The sequence below is a fragment of the Sander vitreus genome, chromosome 23 (assembly GCF_031162955.1).
Source record: "Sander vitreus isolate 19-12246 chromosome 23, sanVit1, whole genome shotgun sequence".
Classification (NCBI taxonomy): domain Eukaryota; kingdom Metazoa; phylum Chordata; class Actinopteri; order Perciformes; family Percidae; genus Sander; species Sander vitreus.
The window spans coordinates 12748020-12769950 of record NC_135877.1 but is presented as its reverse complement, the minus strand read 5'-3'; the positions used below and the strand labels follow the sequence as shown (position 1 = coordinate 12769950).

At 39.8% G+C, this 21931-nt stretch overlaps 1 protein-coding gene across 6 annotated transcripts in view; it reads right to left on the bottom strand.

Annotated features, from left to right (window-relative positions):
- Window positions 1-9073, bottom strand: part of wnk1b (WNK lysine deficient protein kinase 1b) — a 97000-nt gene extending 87927 nt beyond the window's left edge. For all 6 annotated transcript variants that reach the window (XM_078242662.1, XM_078242663.1, XM_078242667.1 and 3 more), the window contains exons 1-2: window positions 8507-9073; window positions 1977-3608 (exon numbers count right to left, since the gene is read on the bottom strand). In XM_078242662.1, coding sequence (XP_078098788.1) covers window positions 1977-2930 — 954 coding nt within the window. In that variant the 5' untranslated portion in view covers window positions 2931-3608; window positions 8507-9073. The remainder of the gene's footprint in view (window positions 1-1976; window positions 3609-8506) is intronic.
- Window positions 9074-21931: the final 12858 nt, after the last annotated feature.

Below are 21931 nucleotides of genomic sequence, written 5' to 3'. Positions count from 1 at the left end.
CCAAATCTATCTCTGAAATACAGACATATAATTTAAACATATGATATTACAGTGAGTCAAAGGGATGGAAAGACACTCATACCACACACCCACACACGTACAAACACACGTTTGCAGAAAACCGACAAGTTCCAGATGATCCTAACTCCCACAGGTCTCTAGTTCCCATGCCCACCCAGTGAGTGAATGTGATTGGTTGTTATGTGAATGTTTGTGTGCATGTGTGTGTGCATGTGTAACTTTACTCCCACCATTCTGCCACATGTCAGCAGTTGCTCAGTCATCTTTGAGACACACACACACAGACTCTGTAGAAAAGTACTTGTCTCTGCATGCATAGGATATATAGTCACCATAGACCTTTAATACCCTTATATAACACATGCACTATACAATGTTTAATGGAAGTTTCATTCCAGTAAGCCAGGGCATATTACATAACATACTTGTATTAAAGCAACTGATGTATCAGCCAGTTTATCTTCTGATTATTAAACCAAATTACAACTTTTTTTTAAATCACCAACAAAATCAATCTGAAGTCTGAATCTGACCTGATGAAGACCCTAGGTTTCCTCTTTTTGACAAGCAAGAGAGACAGAAAGAGAAAGAAAGAGTCATGTGTGACAGAGGGAAAGGGTAGACGTTTGTTTCCCGATAAACTGGCGTTTCCTTGACGCAGGGCATCAGGCGAAGCTGATTTTAGCTCCTGGGATTCAGGAGGACTCAAGGAACATCTTGTGATGGAGATGACAGGAAAACAACCGCACAGTCCCACAGGAAATAATCGCACACTGAGAAATATAAACAAGTGCAGATTTTGCACAGAAAAGATTTAATTACAGTGTCTCTCCTCATTTGACTTTTCTGGTTCTAATTAATTTAACTACAGTATGTTGAAAAGATGGAGCAGACTAACCATGCATGTGGCCAATTATGTTATCCTCTCTCCCTAATATTTTGTCATTCTGCAAAAAACCTACAGACCGACAGACATGACCAGCTGAGATTGCTATTCTACATCTGCAACTACTGAATGCACTAAGACGAGCTGCAAAGAGACTATTTTTTTCCACTTTTTGTCTGCCTCAGCTTTCCCGCCAACACACATACAGTACAGACATGTAAATCCTCTACATGTCTCTTGTTCACACTTTATATCTCTCTTTCTCTCTCTCTCTATTTCTGACAAACACACCCACTGCAGAAGTTGCATCAGTGCACCATAATGTAGCAACAGCATCCTGTGGTGAACTGTGTGCCATCCTGTCTCATGTTTCACAGAGCGCAAGATGCAGTCTTTTTTTGTTAACCTACACACTGAGAGCTGATTGAGAGCTGCCACATAGCAACTATACTGAAGCAGCTAGGAGGTAATCTGTCATGCTCAAGGGCACCATAACTGGAACAAGTAGGTGAGAGATGCAACAGTGTTACCGATTTACTTTCAGTACCCTGAATTTCCCAGACAGTCTGGGGATTTTGACAAGGGAGTCTCTAGTCATAAGCTAACTTCTCTAACCTTTAGGATAATGCTGTCCTCGTTCACACTTGGGCCTTGATTGTTTGACATCCTCTCCATCATGCATTACTCATTTATGCATCTTGTGGTGGTGGTAGTAATCGGATGCACCACAGCATCCGTTCAAATACATTTAAAAACAAAAAATCAGTCTGCACTAGTATCTCAATTTCAATCAGAGAGTGATCTCATTTTGTGAACGTTTCTACAGGAAAGCATCCAGGTGAGCAGAAAGTTCTCACATATGACTAACTTAACAAATAGGTCAAGGTAAAAAGAGGACATGTAAAAAATAATAAAGAGAGAGGTTCAATTCAGCACCTGGATGGAACTGAGACACCTCAGGGACGAACACAACCACAAAAAGACATGTAATGAAAGTCTTATCCAGATAAACAGGAGGAGACAGAGCATAGACACTCAAGAGGTGACAGATGTATGAGTCTGGACTTACCTGGAGCTCACACCACGCAACTTCCACAGTAGTCTCTGTATCCAGTCCCTTGTACACAGTCTTAAAGGACCCTCTTCCAATCTCAATGTCAAATTTCAGGAAGCGCCCATCTGGGGAAGTCCCTACAGCTTTCGTCTCCACCTCCTCTATATCCTCTTGCACTCGTTTCTCGGCCTCCCTTTGCTCTGCCCGTGCTTTCGCTAGCTCCTTCTCCTCCTCCGTCTCCTTCTCTTTCTCCTCGGTCGGACTACTAACGCTACCCCCGTCCACATGTTCTATCACTTTTCCGTCTTTTGTCACCTGTTGTGTGTCCTCTGACCCTCTGGGACGCAATGTGACGTCAGGCAGTTTGCCTAACGCTTTGTCGGTAACATCCAATACTGTCGGGCTGGGCTCTTTTACTGCCCCATCTGCACTATGTTCTTCAACAATACTACTTGTGGGAACAGCAATCGTGATACTGCCCTCCCCTAAATCTTCCTCAGCATTTTCTATGTGCCCCTCCGCAACTGCCCTACCAAGGCCAAGACCAGGCTGAAGGGTTGAGGTTTGCAGGTAAGGACTTCTTGGGACCTCTCTGCCTTCAGCATCTCGTACCCCAGGTCCAGGACCTGAGGGAACTGGAAGGAAGAAGGTGGGAGGCCCTTCACAGTCTGGAGGTGAGGTGAGTATCACAGCTGCTTTGCTGGGCAGGTCCAAAGCTGTGGCATTGGAGTCACAAATGACACTCCGGCGGAAGAAACGGTGCTCGGCTATTTTAGAGTCTCTATCCATTGTGTGGCGCCGACGTTGGACCTCAGGGTGTCCGCTAAGCTTCTCTACCACAAGCGTGTCTGAACTGGCAGAGCCATTCACATTCTTATGGGGGGTTTGGGGTGATGGACAGGGAGAGGCAGAGGGAGGAGGGGGGGCAGGGGCAATCAATTCCGCCACTTTGCTGCTGCTTTCAGACATTTCTCCCCAAGACTCAGACCACAAAAAAGGAATTCTGTGCGTATTAATAAGGACTTAATCAGACCAATCTATGCGTACACTGTGTGTATGCGGGAACAAATTTCTATTAGCAAGTTTATTTTTCAAAAGAAAAGCTGTCCAACCTCCGATGAAACTCCGGAAAAAAGAAAATGGATGGGTAACTCTAGTTCCTCTTTGCAATGTCAACTGTTTCAACAAAACAATCTACAGTTCCTACAAGTCCCTTCTGTACAAGGCTCAGGGAAGCCCCAAGAGAGCGGCAGGGGCTTTCGCTTAAAGATTGGGGAGGGAAGGGACGAAAGCCAGTCAAAGGAGGGGGGGTGCAAGCACTGCAATGATGTGACAACCGTCAAATTAACACTCGAATCCATCCTGCTGCCAACATCCAGAGAGGGACATCCACGACATGGAAGGACTTGAGATATAACAGACCAGTATAGCCTCCCAAAGGCTGATAAAACAAGGTATGATTGGAATCCAATCTGTTACAGCTTGATGTGGTGGTCTGGTGAAGTTTCTGTAAGAACAGGCTGAAGCCCCCACTGCCCGTCGTTGAGTTAGGACTCCCTGGAGAGGTCACTGGCCCGTCTGGTAAGGCCAGACAGAAGAATAGGTAGGCCTAGCCAGGCCCAGCTTGATCTGCTTCGCCCCTTGTTACTAGAAATAAAATAACAGAAGGAAGAGAGTTGTAAGATGAAACTATATTTTCTTTATACATCTGACCAATCACAAAATTCAGTATCTGCTTTGATTTGACTACTTAACTGACCCAACCAACTTCAAGGGAACTCCAAATGATACTTCCCTGCTAAAGTGGCTGATACAACATACGTATAAGCTGCCAGATACTGTAACATTTTACAACCATTTGGCCAGTGATCAATAGGGGTGGGAAAAAAAATTGATTCTTAGATGCATCGCAATTCTCTCTAGAACGATTCGATTCTCGATTCAGATAAGAAAAAAAAATTAAAAATTAAAAAATTAAAAGAAAAAGTGTTTTAAATGTGTTGATTTTTATTTAGAAGTTACTGTCTCCAGGCAAGTACAAATCAGAAAACAGAGTGACTGAAAGAGGATGGGATAATGGACAACAACTTAGAGTTTAGGCAAGAGTGCAGAAAAAAAAAACACAAAAATGGCCAAAAGGAAAAAAAATAAAAAATTATATATATATACATACATACATACATACACACACACACACACACGATCTAATAAGACATACATAAAATAATTAGGCAACACACATATAGGCTGTTCATCTACTTTATCACATTACATCTGACATCTTCATGTTCTAAGAAGCCAATTATCCACCCTTAAACATGACTGAGCCTCTGACATGGAAGATTACTGAGAGAGAAGGTGACTTTCGCAAGCATGTTTAAGGCTTAAGCACGGAATGACTACAAAATAAAAACCTCAGTAGACAAAACATTTCATTAAAACTTGTGTGTGACAAATATATGTCGAAATCTAAGCTTTGTCTAGCTGCTTTGTCTAGGAAGTGATTAGCAAACCGAGTAGCAAACTCAGATTTATACAGTCAGGTCCATAAATATTGGGACATCGACACAATTCTAATCTTTTTGGCTCTATACACCACCACAATGGAGTTGAAATGAAACGAACAAGATGTGCTTTAACTGCAGACTTTCAGCTTTAATTTGAGGGTATTTACATCCAAATCAGGTGAACGGTGTAGGAATTACAACAGTTTGTATATGTGCCTCCCACTTTTTAAGGGACCAAAAGTAATGGGACAGATTAACAATCATAAATCAAACTTTCACTTTTTAATACTTGGTTGCAAATCCTTTGCATTCAATTCCAGCCTGAAGTCTGGAACGCATAGACATCACCAGACGCTGGGTTTCATCCCTGGTGATGCTCTGCCAGGCCTCTACTGCAACTGTCTTCAGTTCCTGCTTGTTCTTGGGGCATTTTCCCTTCAGTTTTGTCTTCAGCAAGTGAAATGCATGCTCAATCGGATTCAGGTCAGGTGATTGACTTGGCCATTGCATAACATTCCACTTCTTTCCCTTAAAAGACTCTTTGGTTGCTTTTCGCAGTATGCTTCGGGTCATTGTCCATCTGCACTGTGAAGCGCCGTCAATGAGTTCTGAAGCATTTGGCTGAATATGAGCAGATAATATTGCCCGAAACACTTCAGAATTCATCCTGCTGCTTTTGTCAGCAGTCACATCATTAATAAATACAAGAGAACCAGTTCCATTGGCAGCCATACATGCCCACTCCATGACACTACCACCACCATACTTCACTGATGAGGTGGTATGCTTTGGATCATGAGCAGTTCCTTTCCTTCTCCATACTCTTCTCTTCCCATCACTCTGGTACAAGTTGATCTTTGTCTCATCTGTCCATAGGATGTTGTTCCAGAAATGTGAAGGCTTTTTTAGATGTTGTTTGGCAAACTCTAAGCTGGCCTTCCTGTTTTTGAGGCTCACCAATGGTTTACATCTTGTAGTGAACCCTCTGTATTCACTCTGGTGAAGTCTTCTCTTGATTGTTGACTTCGACACACATACACCTACCTCCTGGAGAGTGTTCTTGATCTGGCCAACTGTTGTGAAGGGTGTTTTTCTTCACCAGGGAAAGTATTCTTCGGTCATCCACCACAGTTGTTTTCTCGTGGTCTTCCGGGTCTTTTGGTGTTGCTGAGCTCACCGGTGCGTTCTTTCTTTTTAAGAATGTTCCAAACAGTTGATTTGGCCACACCTAATGTTTTTTTGCTATCTCTCTGATGGGTTTGTTTAGATTTTTCAGCCTAATGATGGCTTGCTTCACTGATAGTGACAGCTCTTTGAATCTCATATTGAGAGTTGACAGCAACAGATTCCAAATGTAAATAGCACACTTGAAATGAACTCTGGACCTTTTATCTGCTCCTTGTAAATGGGATAATGAGGGAATAACACACACCTGGCCATGGAACAGATGAGCAGCCAGTTGTCCCATTACTTTTGGTCCCTTAAAAAGTGGGAGGCACATATACAAACTGTTGTAATTCCTACACCGTTCACCTGATTTGGATGTAAATACCCTCAAATTAAAGCTGAAAGTCTGCAGTTAAAGCACATCTTGTTCGTTTCATTTCAACTCCATTGTGGTGGTGTATAGAGCCAAAAAGATTAGAATTGTGTCGATGTCCCAATATTTATGGACCTGACTGTATGTATATTTTTAAAAACCACGCATGGAAATGTACATAAAAAAATTGTTGCATCGAGACGCATCAAGATGCATCGAGATGCGTCGATAATCGGTTTAGAATCGAATCGTTGGCCTCTGAATGGGAATCAAATCAAAACGTGAGGTGCCAAGACATTCCCACCCCTAGTGATCAGCGGTATGAGTGACAGAGGTGTCAGGGTGGGAAATGAAAATCAGACAAATGCTGCCACATTTTTGGTTGCAGTTGACAAATCTGTCAGCTCCTCCAACCACTAAGCAGAAATCAATTCCTCATTTGGATGTTCTATTCCTAAACAATGTGGTTGGTAAAATAGTGAAACTAGCTTAGTACAAGTTTTGTGCACCAAAAAGTGACTATTCACATTAATTAAAATACTGACTTAAGCAATTCATTATTCCAGATTTGGCTGTAAAATGATTCAGCCAGACTTTGGGCCAACAAAAAAACTCTTGGTTTGGGATTTATCAATGATGGTTTGACTTGAGTTGAGCACAATCTTTAATCTCCAACTCAAGGTTGTTAACAAGAATAAGATCTGCATCCCACCTCATCCTTTCCTTCCCGATTGCCCCTGTGTAGTTAATGCAGTGGAGTGATGCAGAAGAGTGTGCACCTAATTGCTCCACATTCAAAAGTTAGCCCAAAGTCACCACCGCCTGGCTGACCTCAAGGTTAGGCTACTCTGTGGTAATTCAGCAGTTTAGGACAGTGAACAAATATATTATTCTGCCATATTGCATTACAGAAAACTAAGTAAGTGCTAATATGCTTCATTCACAGTTCATTAATTAATGTTTAAAAACAACAAGTTTTCACAAGTCTTATTGACACTGACACACAAACGTGCAGAATAATGGTCACATTTTCTTAAGTCATCTAGAGTTTCTTCATTTAAATCTTTCCCTGTGGGAATTTAAACTGTACAAACCACTTTCACATATATCAACCCAAATGGTGTATGACCACTTTATAGCAAAACATAGGATGCAAAGTCTGCTAGAAAGTCAAAATGATCTCAAGTTAAGGTGTCAAATAGAATATGACACATGCTATTGTTCAGAGAATACTTCTACATTTTACTGGGTTAAATTTGTCCTGATGGTTTCCTAGTAGTAGTGACCAAGTAAAACACTAGAGACTAATTTGGTCCCACAGGCTACTGCATGTTGTCTCAAATAAGGGAAGTGGTTGAGCACTGAATATGTGACAGTAGGTATGTGCCTTAAGGCCACCAGGTAGAATCTGACTGCTTGTTTCTACCTTTTCCTAAGTAAAAATATGTCCTGTCCAGCTGTAAATGCTGTTTCATTATTTGTATAACGATGTTATTAACAGGTTTTACATTTCTCCTGAAATAATCCCTATTTGGCATTAAACTTTAAACATAAACATTAAAACTTTAACATAAAGACAACCGGAAAACAGAACAGAAATAGTAAATTAAATTAAAATTTCAAACAGCCTATGAAAATTGAAAAGGTAAAGTGTGCAACGTTATCATTTAAATTAACGTAAATATTGACCGATTTTCGCGTGGCAGTGTACAGTAATTATCACAGGTGTGCTGCTTCGACCAATCAGTTGTCCTTTTATAAATTAGTCTTGCTAACACCATAGCACACAAGTGTAAAGCACTTATACAATATGCAATTATATACAGTATAAGTATTTTATACTAGTATTTTACAGGTGTCAATTCCTCTGTTAACAGGCTCCCAGCCAAATATAATGGACATAGGCTACTGTAAACATTCAACTATGGCCAGAATTGGATGGTCCAACTTAGTTTTCAGATAGAAGTAGACTGCTAGTTAAAAACAAACGTATCATTAAAATATAAAGGATTTCTTATCAGAGATATCAACACATCACCAGTTCCAACAGGTAAATTGATTCCATTCGTTAAGTACGGCTCATTAAAACCTAATGAATAGAAGATGTTCGTCCTGTTAAAATGAGCACAGCTGCAATTAAAAGTCCTGTGAAAAGGCATGAGAGTAGTTAAGTAGCTTATTAATATATAGGCTAACTTATGACAATGTATTTTTAAGTTGTGTGAATTGTGAAGATATCTGAATCTTAAATGGGCAAAAACAAATGTGTGTTATATTACTAAATAGGCTGGAAAGACTGCAAGCTGATGATAAATGTCCTAAACGTCAGCTCTGTAAGAAAACGGAGCCGTGCAGTGAGGGGTCCACTGCTGCCTGTTGAGGAACTCCAAAAAACGAGGCTATGAAGCTAACTTTGCTACAGGCAAAAACAAGACTAAAGAAACAACTAGTCACGATTTGTATAAAGCATGATAATAAAACAAAACATGTACTGTTACCTATTACATTGGTGTGGGCTGTATTGGCACCGTAGAATGATGAAGGTTCAAACTTGATTTAAAAGCCTGTAACTCCTCTGCAGTGGGGGGTCCGCTCCGACACAGCACAAATGTCAGTATAGTGCGTCACATTAAAGCCACAGTTGGTTGCCGAAAACCCCGAAAAATAAGCTATTTACAAAAACATAACTTGGCTACAACCTTATCCTTCTAAAAGGGTCCGAACAGCGTGGCGCTGAGCAGCGTACGTGCAGCAAGCCGCAGCCGACAGACCAACACCTCCCACCGGGTAGAGCAGCCAAGTTCGCTCGCTAGTGTCGCGGCGGCTCTGGTACTTATTTCTGTCTGTGTCTATGTTGTCTGTGTCCGGGTCATAAGGCAGCAGTATCACTCAAAGATGCTATATCCTCATCCGTATCAACATTAAGTCCGCTCCTACGACCGCCGTTATGCTCCTCTTGGCTTGTGTGGCTCAATAAATCCGCTGTGATCCACAGTTATTCCCTGTTTTCAAGCCATCGGACGGCGGCTCTGTCTGCTCTCTGCTCTTCTCTGGCGATGACTCGACAAGGCGACGGCAGGGCTTTCACAGAGACGTGCCGCGTCAAGCAACCACCGTAACCCGGATGATACAGGAAAAGAGGTGTTCTCCCAAATTAAAACAAAATTACGATTTATCATCCAAAACGTACACTTACTGAGCTCTGTGTGTGTTGTGGAACGAGTGGTGGAAGAAACTCTCAGATATTTTACAAGTAAAAGTCATGCATTCAAAATACTTGAGTAAAACTACAAAAGTATGCGCGTCAAAAGAACTCAATGTACAAAAAGTAAAAGTACTCCTGCAGAATGCCCCATTTCAGATTAATGTAGGCTATGTCATACTATTAAATTATATGTATTGATGCATAATTAGTAGGCTACATTACTTTAATGTTGCAGCTGGTAAAGGTGGGACTTATTTTTTACTGCTGGGTAGCTTATGAATTTCACCAAGGGATCAATAAAGTCTTATCTTTATCCCTAAAAATATATCATCATTAATTTGTCAAATATAGTTTAACTAGTAAATAAAGGTATTAGATTAATGTAGTGGGGTAAAATGTACGACATTTCCAACAAAATGGAAAAACTCAAGTAAAGTACAAGTAGGCCTACCTCACAATTGTACTTAAGTACAGTAGTCTACTCTGAGTGAGTCCACCACTGGGAACGACCAAAAATGAAGTCGCATAAACCCACCAAAGCATGTTTAATCTAGTGAACAGTACTATTGTTAAAAACACAATCCCATTTTTTGGGCTGTGAGTGTTTGTGAGTACATCCTGCAGCTCTCAAGCTATTTACTTGTGCCACACCTTCTATTTGTCCTGTGTTATTATTTCATAGAGGACAGCAGAGACAGCAGTCTGCATCGGTTTGATCTGACGTAGATCCAGCTGTGTCCCTGCTGTGTCCAACAAACAGAGCTAGGGAAGGAGAGGAAACACCTCTCACCTTTTTCTGGTTTGCTACACCAGTTATACAGTTACAGTTCAACAACATTCAGAAACATTCGGAATTGATCAATGTGGTCAGTTTATGATTTTAACCCAGGGGGTTCTCATTTGTTTAAACTGATCAGTAGTTAATTTTTTCTTATTTTTAGAAAGATAATTGGTCTTCCATGAGCAAAGAAGGGAAACTACCTGTAGTATTTTTGTTTTAGTCTACTTAATCTCCTACAATGTCAAACTAATATCCATTGCTGACCCAAGAAACATCATTTAAAGTAATGTTATTATTATTGGGTATTTTATTGGTTTACTGCAACACATTCATTTATAAGAATTCTATGTTGACAGGTCAAACCGGAAGCACTGTTGTTTATTCTTGTGATCTTGACAAAATCTTGCAACCAGAGGCAGACGCCAGTATCCTGAGCCAGTCAACAGCTGCAGTGTGAACCAACAACCAACACGTTTATAATTTGATTTTATGTCTCGGTCATGTTTGACCTATGTGTTTGACACATCCATAGTCAACATTTCTGAATAATGTGTGTGTTCATTGAGTCTTTCCCTCTTTCAGTGTGTGTGTGTGTGTGTGTGTGTGTGTGTGTGTGTGTGTGTGTGTGTGTGTGTGTGTGTGGCCTTCACCTGCTCACTCTCTGACTCCCTCATCATCACTTTTAGTGTCAGACAAGCTTGACTCCCCATGGTATTATATTTCTTATCATATATGTACTTATCATGGGTCTAACAGTCCTAAAATGTTGTTTAGTGTAATACAATATCAATATAACTCCAGTTTTTCAAAAGGGAGGGAATAACCAGAAATATATAATGATTTCTTTTGTGGTTTTGGTCACAGTTACAGTCAGCATAGTCTCGCTTTGCCAGACCCTCCAAAGCGCGCTGGAGGGGAGTCTGGCTACTCCACATAGCATTCGGGGATGGGAGGAAACCGTGCTCCAGTTTATTGGCATTTCTTTAAACCAATCACAATCGTCGCAGTGCAGCTGCAAAATAGGCTCAGAAGGAACTTGTTTTGGTGGAACATGTGTACGTTTAAAAGTTGTTTTAGTCTTGCAACAGAAAACTCAGATTGGACAGATAGTCTAGCTAGCTGTCTGGATTTACCTTGCAGAGATCTGAGAAAAGGTTAACCATAGTCCTCATATATCGACCGGAGTTTAAAATGCCAACACAAAGGAAGCCCAAGGCAACGGATTTCCGGCCTAAATGAGTAAAATCCAGCGGATTTTCCGGTGGCAATGAAGCAATCCAGGAAGTGGAACGTCAAGGATATAGACTACCAGTCAGCACATCAGAATGCCACCACAGTTAAGAATCTGACATGTTGTCTGTCTATCAGATCGACACACCCAGATATTGAGCTGCAGCGCCTCTGGCAAGAATAATCAAAACGAGATAATGGTTTGAACCTGCTCATTAGTCTACTTCCTAAAAAAGGAGGAAGAGTTCCTAAACGCACACTATTGTTCATTTTTAACTGTGGGACCTTCTTGTTTGTATTTGCCAGCAGGGTTCCAAACTATTTAACACCAAGGCCCTTGCAATGAACACAAAGTGGCATCCCAACATTTTCTGACTGTCACTTTGAATAAATAAAACTATTTCACTAAAGAGCAACCAGTCTGAGCCCTAACCACATCCTATCAGGCATTCAACTTTCATGGTTTGATTTTTAAAAGTTAATTGTTTTTTTTTTAATTTTGGCATTAAGTGGGTCCCAAATATATTGTAAATATAACTAAGTTGGCAAAGAACCTGAGATTTATTTCTCAAAATGTAGGCTTGTAATTATCCTCTTTGTTTAGAATAATAACTAATTTCCCCTGAAATGGTGAAGACCTATTTAAGCTCACTCAATAGCCTTTTTGGATTCAATAAACGTATCTTTATCTCTAATTAAGAGACATGCTTCACACTTGCTACATACTCCAGATATTCATGCAACTGTTCTTTTGCAAAAGTCTGCAGTTTTGTAAAATACCATATGTATACTGAAAAATGTATACGGTCCTTGTATCTTATCAAATATAGCTGTTCTTAACTTCCACTGTTAATAGCAAGGCTAATCTACTCAGTATTGCTGCTACGTAATCAGCAAACACTCCTGGAATGATAAAGAGTTGCCATTAATGTTGTCATACCTGCAACTCTCAGATACTCCAGTGTTTGTTAGCCAGGCGAGGACACAAACTGGGTCATGAACTTGTTGTTTTGGATCTTCACATGACCACCAGAGGTTTAATATTTGCAATTCAATAAATTTTAGTCTTAATTATTGACCAGGTACATTGTTTGTTTGTTTTGTGTGTTGCGTGCGTGCGTGCGTGCGTGTGGTGGGGTGCTCCTTTGTCTGTGTGCACACATGCTGCACATGTTTATCCTGCACTTTGCTTAAGGTGGTGAAACTTAGCAGCATGACAGCAAGTCAGGACTGAACATACTTTTGGAGAGTGCACAAAGACATTATTGAATGCATGAAATTTACATAAAGTATATTTAGAACTGCCAACAATATATAAATACTATCAACCTATATGTTGGCATACTTAGAGATTCACTGTACAAGCAGTATTTCGTTAAGTTTAATTTCCTTTTTACGACCTCTCTTATACCCTTATGGAGGATATGTGTTGAAAATTTCTTTATTAGGAGTAACCCCTTGAGATGCACCATCTCGTTTTCGAGGGGGTCCTTAACAATAATTGAATCTAGTACGGGGCCGCGTAACTAGTTAGCATGCCGGAGTCTCGTTCGTTATCGGAATTAACCAGACAAATCGCTCCACCAACTAAGAACGGCCATGCACCACCACCCACAGAATCGAGAAAGAGCTATCAATCTGTCAATCCTTGAATATAGCTTGCATAATGATACATTTTATTCAAATTTGGCATGTGTCAAAAAACGACAACTATATATTCTCCATTGCTCTTTCACTTCGGTAAATGTACATATGAATACTTCCTATTCTATCTATTAAATTGGAATAATTGGGCCAAGGATATAAGAGAATCACATTGTTTTAAATGACATTTATTGGCCAACAATTCCACCAAAATCCTGGAAAGCAGCATGCACGTGTTTCAACATGCAGTACTCACCTCAACATTTCTTCAGTGTACACGCACACACACCTTGACACACCTAACATCTTACTTCAGTAAGCTGTAACACTGCTTCTGACTGGAAATGATTCAATGATGATGATTTATTGTTTTCTCTCTGTTCGGACCTGAAGGCAGAATGCTACGTACTAGAGCAACACATTTTGGGCCCCATATTACCTTTGGACGACCCCTCTCAAAGTAGCTGCAAGGCATGAGGCCTCAGTAAGGTGACGAGAGACCTGAGCAGCACAATAATAAATCCACATTTCTCACAGCTCATGTAGGAGACACTCTGTCCCCCTAGTCTTGCTCCACTATATTGTGCAACCCTTTAGTTCTTGTAAAAATCCACTTAGCAGCACATGTAAAGCTCACTAATTAACACCTCATAACTTGTTTGTTTAATCTGCAAAAAAAACAATGTGTATGCAGATTCGGTGACCTTTGGACAGAGCCAGGCTAGCTGTTTGCCCCTGTTACCAGTCTCTATGCTAAGCTAAACTGACCGTCTCCTGGCTCTAGCTTTGTCTTACGTAACACACATGAGAGTAGTATCGATCTTCTCATCTAACTCTCGGAAAGAAAGCAAATAAGCCTACGGCAAGAAAGCAAAAAAGCCTACTCCCCAAAATGTTCACAACTTCCTTAATGATAGATTCTGCACCCTGTGTACATTTCCATGTGCCCATCTGAGCAGAACATATTGGTGTGAATCAAACCTTAGCTGACTCAGGAATCAGCTGTCATCGGCTTTTACTGTATTTGAGCAATCTAGGAGAAACTGATTCCACTGTTGCAATCATTGCACTGCAAGCCACTTTGGATGCCGATGTAATGCCTGAAATCCAAATGTTATGTAAAGCTTTTGAGTCAATACAAATTTCTTCATGGCTGTCCATAGTGCAGACAGCGACAGGGCTTGAATGTTCATGGAGACAACAGGTCTCGTTAGCTTGACTGACTCGAACAGCTGGATATCATTAGCTGAGAGATTCTGACACCATAAGCTTTCACTCACTGACGGCTGAAGGCTTTGAGAAAAAAACTAAAAGAACTAACCCCATCCCCTTTTGTCAGCTAGTTTTCAGCTTTCTTTCTGTCAAACAAACTGTAATCTAAACTCCAACTTGTCATCTTCAACAGAACTCTGTGATGTATGATGTAATATATTAACTTCATGCCTCAAGTAAAATATTGTCTTTTCAGATTTGCTTTACATTGACCTTTTTGGTGAAGGAACATTATCCCAGATCTGTTATTAAAATATTGTCACACACACACACACACACACACACACACACACACACACACACAAAGAGGATGACAATATGTAGGGGAAATATGCAAAGAAAGGCTGCTGACATGGCAGTGTGTGTGAGTGTTTGTGTGCTCAGTTCTGGATGGGTAAATTGTCATGTTAAAATGTGTGTGTTTCCAGAGATCTGTCTATTTTAACCTTTTGACACATTGACCTGTGTGTGTGTGTGTGTGTGTGTGTGTGTGTGTGTGTGTGTGTGTGTGTGTGTGTGTGTGTGTGTGGATGCAGGTTAGATAACTGACAGATTGTCTCTTCTGTTTAAAGACACAGTGTAACCTGTTTTGATGCTGCTTTGTGAGAATTTGCCCTTCCTAACGAGCTACAACAGGTTGGAGAACTTATCGAAACTCAGCTCAGGTAGGCAAATTTGGGCTCTCCCCCCTCCCCCCTCTATCTTTTTCTCTCTCACACTCTCTTTCTCTTTTCTCTTACTCTTTTTGTGTCCGAGGAATTTCTCAAATGGTAAGTATGTAAAAACTACTTATCTTATCTACCTATTAAAACCCAGACTGTCATGCATGTAATTCATCTTACGACACACACATTTTTCTTGCTTGCTTTCTTCACTATCTCAGCCTGTCATGTATTATGTTACACCCAGTGTCAGAAATAATTGGCGACAAAGGGCAAAATGGCACCCAAATTAAAGGTATTTGCCCCATCAAACACAATTATGTGATTGTGTATGTAAATGCCTCCAAATTCATCAGGGACAAAAATCCCCCAAAATTTCCCCAAGAAAAAACATTTAATTTCCTATCGTGGTAACATGTGTATTTCATGCTACAGAATGCATTCACGGACATCTGACATTAAATTAAATTAATTTGTGATTAATTTACCAATCAATCTTAAAAAAAAAGAGACAGCCTTTGCAGAACAAGAAGTTATTTAATATATCCAACATCCACAGAACCTCCCTAGCTTTGAAATTGGCCAGAAATCAGATGTTGGCTCTGAATGTCTGCCGTGGGAGAATTGTTTTCAGTATTTAGTAATAAAACAAAACAAAAACAAATGGTCATTTAACAATTCAAGTTGGCTGGAGAATCATTCAAACCACCTGATACTATACTGTGGACATTGAATTACTGTAAACTCTCCTGCAGTTGTTCAGAAACTTAGATTTGACCTATTGCATGTCATTCTACCTACACACTGACACCCACACACCAGAGAGCTTCTTAGTACAACTGAATTCAACAAGTGAAGCAGCTGGTTGAGTGCCTTGGTCAAGGGCACTTCAGCAGAATTTACTGAGCAAGGGAACAGTAAGATTATTCTTACCTCTTTTTTCTTCTGCACTGCATGTGACAACACTGTAATCTCTTGAATTATGATTGCATGCCAGTAACTCAGCGTGTGTGCTGTATGTATGCGGTTGTGTGTCAGAGGATGTATTTTAAAAGATCTCATGTTGCAACAGTGAACCTGTCACTTCCCTTCTCTGTGCCACTGCATGCAGCTCTCTCCCCCTGCTTTTATTTGAGCCTGTGAAAGACATGACAACTTTTGAGGCAGCCAGGTGAGTTACCTTGTTGTTGGTGGCGTGTTTTATGCAAATGAACATCCCGTTGTTTGTGAACATTTGAATTGTGTTTTAATCTTGTGTCTCTGCTTCAATAGTGTAACAATTACCTTTATAGTGTATCATATAACAGAAGATAATACTGTACTGTAACATATCAAATAAACACATGTTCTTACAGTAACTGTTGTGGCATTGTAGCCTACAGTATGGAGATCAGGGCAATATCACTCAGCAGTACATCCTTTTACCAGATAGTGTCACTAAAGAGTCCAGAGGGGAGGTTTGAGAGATTTCACCTGATCTTACTGTAAACTTTCATTTTCTATTTTCTCATTTGCTCTGTGATTCCACATTTCTCCCTACAGACCTGTTAGGAATCCATTATTCTTCTCGGGCCAAACAAAATGTAGCTACATGTTCTCACTCCCCCCGGTAACAGTTCAAATAGGAGGCAATTAACGTAAATGAGATCTCTCTCCCTGCGGGGTGAGGAGTAGGTTAAATATGACATGGTGGTTGGTTCTGAACTGTAATTGTACAAGAAGATAATGCCTCAGAGGAGAGTAGAGGAGAGTAGAGTAGAGTAGAGTAGAGGAGAGGAGAGGAGAGTAGAATAGAGTAGAGTAGAGGAGAGGAGAGGAGAGGAGAATGATTAAACATGGAGAGTAATTAAAGAAAAGAGAAAACCAAAGAAGATAATTACAGACTTTGATCTAGTCCCATTAGAAATGGCTTTGTTTGGCCATGTTTCTAACTTTTTTTTTAATGGAAGTTTAATATAATGGCTTGCCTGTGGGCCAAAAGATAACCACAGAGAAGAATTCTTTAGTTTTTACCTCTTGGAAATCTCTTATTGGCATGGTCAGGTGTATTAGGACAGCTCAAATGCTGAAAAAAACATTATCAAATCATGTTAAAGCTAGGTTTTTGCAAATATGGTTAAGGGATTTCTCCCAAAAATCTGCTCCTTTTTTCTGACAAAAATAACTGTGGTAACCCGGCATTACTGTGTGTGTGTGTGTGTGTGTGTGTGTGTGTGTGTGTGTGTGTGCTAGACTACAGTTTGCACTAATACAGAGCCACATTGTCCAAACCATACTGTATGGCTTTAAAAAGTAGTTATTAGGGTAATAAAATAGGCTAAAGTTTTCAGTCAGCAGCTGTTTCCTCTAATTACTGTTCATGCTAAAATGGCAGCTTGCAGCTAAACCTTGTTAGAATAAATGTGCAGAGTGCAAAGTCTGTACGTGCATAGATGATAGAATTTGCAGGTGGGTCAACAAGTGGCTTAACCAGAGTCTCCATCTCCAAAATTAGATTGTAAAGAGGCATTCAACAGGTGGGTAATATTACTGTACAATGTAATGAGTGTGTGAGAATGGCAAGAAAAAAATTAAAGTACACACAATTTTTTGATTATCTGCAGTTATGCTTTAAAATCTAATTTCCTGTTTCCCAGGGGAAAAAAAACTGATGTATTCCTAGTAAGTAATCATTTTAAAGCCACAAGAAAACATTCAAGCCTGGCGTGTGCTGAATGCTGAACTTTGAGTCATTTTGAGTACAACAAAAGCAGTTTCATTAAATGTACCATATTACACACTTGATGAGTAAAAGCATGTGCATGTCTGTGTGCATGTATGATTGCATTTGTTTGCAGTCTGTCTCCCTCACCGCCTGAGTGTTTTGCCAACCTTTTCTTTTTATCAAAGCCCTCCTGCAGCGACTGAATCATTTTCATTTTTCTTTACAGCACCTTCAGAAACATCCAATCTCCATAAATTGGTGCAACTACAGTCCTCATTTTATAAAATACAGTAGTTTAATGGGTGCAGCAGGGGTCCAGGGCAGACACACACTTAAATTGGTAAGAATCAATTGTTGACCCATTTTGCCTCATAACAGTCCTGGTTGATCAAATATTGTGTTAGAACCTTAAAAGGAATTGTCTCTGTTTAGCAGGACTTCAGATTATATCTATGTGTGTTGAAGTAAGGGATCATTTTGTTTATTAAAATATCATTGCTTGGCAATAAAATATGTTGTATGTTTAGGTCCTAGAAATACATAAAAGAAAGCCTATAAGTAAAAATGTTGAATTACCACACACCCTCACATTTAGCAGGTGAACTACATAAAAGCACATGCACCTGCACACCTGTCAGTGATACAAACTTACACCTTGATCAGTGCTGTTAGAAATACCCTCATCCCATGGTACCCTGCTCCTTCAGTTGTGTATGTTTGCATGAGAATGTGGGCGTGATAATATGTTTTCATACCTGTGAGTATGTGTGCAGGCATCGGCATTTGAGTGTTTGGTCCGATAATGTTATCAGCTGGTATCAGAAGCTTAGATGTGCAAAGTCGCTCTGTTAACTTTGAAGAGTGTTACGTGGTGTGTGTGTGTGTGTGTGTGTGTGTGTGTGTGTGTGTGTGTGTGTGTGTGTGTGTGTGTGTGTGTTTGCGTATTTGCAACACGATGATGAAAATTCTTGGAGCATAAAGGCCCTTATATTATTGTCAGGATGAGAGACTGGTAGCCTACTGTCTAGTTAATGTGTGCTTGTATGTGCATGTGTGCATGGCAGACAAAGGTAGAAAGCGAGAGGTCAGCGCAGCCTGGTACTCAACTGCTAAAGCCTGTGTGTGTGTGTGTGTGTGTGTGTGTGTGTGTTTTAGTTTAATGAATGAACAGAACCAGCATTCATGAGAGGTTTATTTAAAATTTAGATTTTAAATCTCAAAAAAATACTTTATAATACTTTATAATTAAAATACTTTTATTTAATACAGCCATTGTTTCTCTAAACAATGGCTGGATGAAATGGCAACTGCTTTCTGGCAGATTCTATTAGCTGTAGCTAACAAATTATGCTAACATTAGCTACATGATTTGGATAAAAATGCTGTCTAACTATTTAATGTTTTCAGCTGACCTACTGTATTCTTAAATGGGAAGTCTGTAAAACAAGTCTTAAACGTGTTTCTTATGGTTACATGACATCATGTTACAGTAAAAGATAGATGCTACAGCTGAAGGTCCCTGGCAAAATCCTCATCGATTTCCTCACCATTTTGAAACAGTATATTTATCAGTAATAACTGATGTGATAGCAAACATAACCCTGTCTCGGGTAAAGAGTTTGGCTGGGGATGCTGGAGTCAACAAATAATGTTGTTAGATCTTAATTCAGGTATGTATCGTGATTTTGCATCGTGATTTTTTAAATTGGATCTTTTCCCCAGAATCAATTTTTTTTTTTTTACCTATGATTTACCTAAATATTTTCTGTTATTCATACGATACAGCTGACGACAACTACATCATATCCATTTCCAGCAAAACGGACCGAAAGCAGAAAATGCAGAAAATACATGTTATGTACTTCTATACAAATGAAATAAATGTCAGATTGACTGACTGACTGACATGTGATGTGCATTCTTTTTAGAAAACTAGTTCTTAGTTTTTATGTCTCATATTGTCTCTAGAAGTGTACTATTTAGCTTTTGCTTTTTGTTAAAGAAGGAAAAGAAAATTGCAGTACTCAATATTATCGAATCGCAATACTTCTAGAATCGCAATAAATGAAAATCGCAATACAAATTGAACTGGCACCCATGTATCGTGAAAGAATCAAATCGGGACAAAAGCATTTTGTCCCAGGCCTACTGAATATGCTCCTTGGCCTTGGAAGTAATGCTCAGTTACTGCACAACTGTGGGTAGTAAGCTAGTTTGCCTGACATGCTAACAATTGCTTTTTACGTTAGAGCAGGTAAATACACTGTTTATTCCACTTCTACACTTTTACTCTTTACTTGCTAATGTTGTGCACACTGCATCTTAAACTGCTTAATTAAAGAAATGTTCATGTTTGCAACTTATACATATCTCAAAAAGCCATTATATAGCATTTCGGAAAAATAGTCTTTTCCGAAATGCTATTGCTTTCCCACCAAAGATCATAATACATAAACCCCTCATTATTAGTGTCATGCCTGAAGTTGTTGTGTACGTATATTTAAAACAGCACATGATTATTTAAGCTTTTTGCACATTTTGAAGTATCCACTTGTTACTGTACATAACACCCATTATTTCACATATATTTCCCCAGCAGCTTTTCTGTCATATGTGATGTCTCACTTTCACCTTCACAAACAGCATGAGTCATTTATTTTAACAGATTCAAATGACCACAGGCAAGTCCCAACTGAAATCTGCTCACATGGACAGTATGCTACTAATAATAACCTCCATACACAAATACAAGTTTTTTTCCCATTCTTTCATGAAAGAGGACACTGGAACAATAAGCCAGTGTTGCAGGTTTTGTTATTGCTTCGCAACACCTCACAACTGTGTTTACAGTCAAGCAAAATTGCTACATCAAGAGCATAAGCATCACAAAGCCCCTGGAGACTTTACTTAGAGACATTTAGTTTTACATTTAGCTGTCAAAAACCTCATCCTTTAAAAAATCTAGGAGGGAGAGTATAGATGTTAATCATAGTTCATAACTATTGTCTACATAGAAGTTATTCTTCTTCTTGGAACCAAAGAATTAACCATGAGGATTTTGGCTATGATAAGCATTTAAACTCTTAGTTTCTAGGAATGAAATTCTGTGGGCAGGACGGTTTGTTTTTACCATCTCAGTTAGGGATTAACTTGGAATCAATGTAATACTTGCTTTGTAAGTCCAAACTATAGTATATATGTTTCAGGCTGTGTGTGTGTGTGTGTGTGTGTGTGTGTGTGTGTGTGTGTGTGTGTGTGTGTGTGTGTGTGTGTGTGTGTGTGTGTGTGAGATATTCTCTTCAGGTACACTTAATCTAAAGAAATTCCTGCCACTGAGGTGATCATTTTTCTGAGGATTATGAGCTTGCAGCAGTTTTTTTAATCACTGTTGACAACCACCATTTCCCTTAGGACACTGCGTATGTGTGCATATTTGAACAAGAGCGAGAGAGCGAGAGAGAGAGAGAGAGAGAGAGAGAGAGAGAGAGAGAGAAGAAAAGACATGCTTTATTCTTTTAACTTTCTGTATGTGTGTCATGTGTGGTCTGTCGGATGTTTTATTTTTGTGTCCACTACAACATGTATGTTCCACTAATGCTGAGAAGAAACTTCTGGGTTTGAAGGGTGTCTGTCTGTCTGTCTCTCCCTCCCTTTTCCTGTCTTTCTCTCTACAAAGTCAACAACCGCACATGTCTCCTCAGTTTTACAAAAGGCCATTCACCCTCATAATCTAATAAACAATTTTAAAACACTTTTTATTAAAATTTTAGTCCCATACTGCCGGCTATTGTGTCCTGTACATTTTAAACACTGCTGAAAAATGAAACTTACAGTCAGTCTACGCTTCTTTTACATTAAACCGAGAAAGACAAGATAACACATTCTTCCTGTTACAAATAACGGTTCCCTGGTTAAGAGAGCTGTAAACCCCTAACAGTGGAGCCTCAGTGCTTTTACGAGAAGACGCCTGACCTCAGTTAACTTAACAGAAATACAGCAGAATGTTTTGGTTGAGCAAACAAGCACTACAGTAATAGACACAACTTGGTGTGCATTGGTTTGGTCATTTAAATAAATAGATAGATAGATAGATAGATAGGGATTAACTTTAAACATGGTCACAGTCTAACACTTGGACAATATTTGCCTGGTTTTCAGCACGATGGTTCATTTGGTGTTCCAGCATTTTTACAACCTAGATTTGGTATATGGATGGAGAATAGAGGCTGAAAGAGTGGAAAGTTTGTGTGTGTGAGAGAGAGAGAGAGAGAGAGAGAGAGAGAGAGGGAGACCAGAATGGGGTGAATAAGCCGTTTGTTTGTCCCCCGGCTGTCCTCTCTTGCCTTGCCTGGTGCTTGGTGCCTGGTGTCCAGGGACATTTCCTTTCATAAAGACCACTGCCATCCTTGCATTAGCATTTTCATC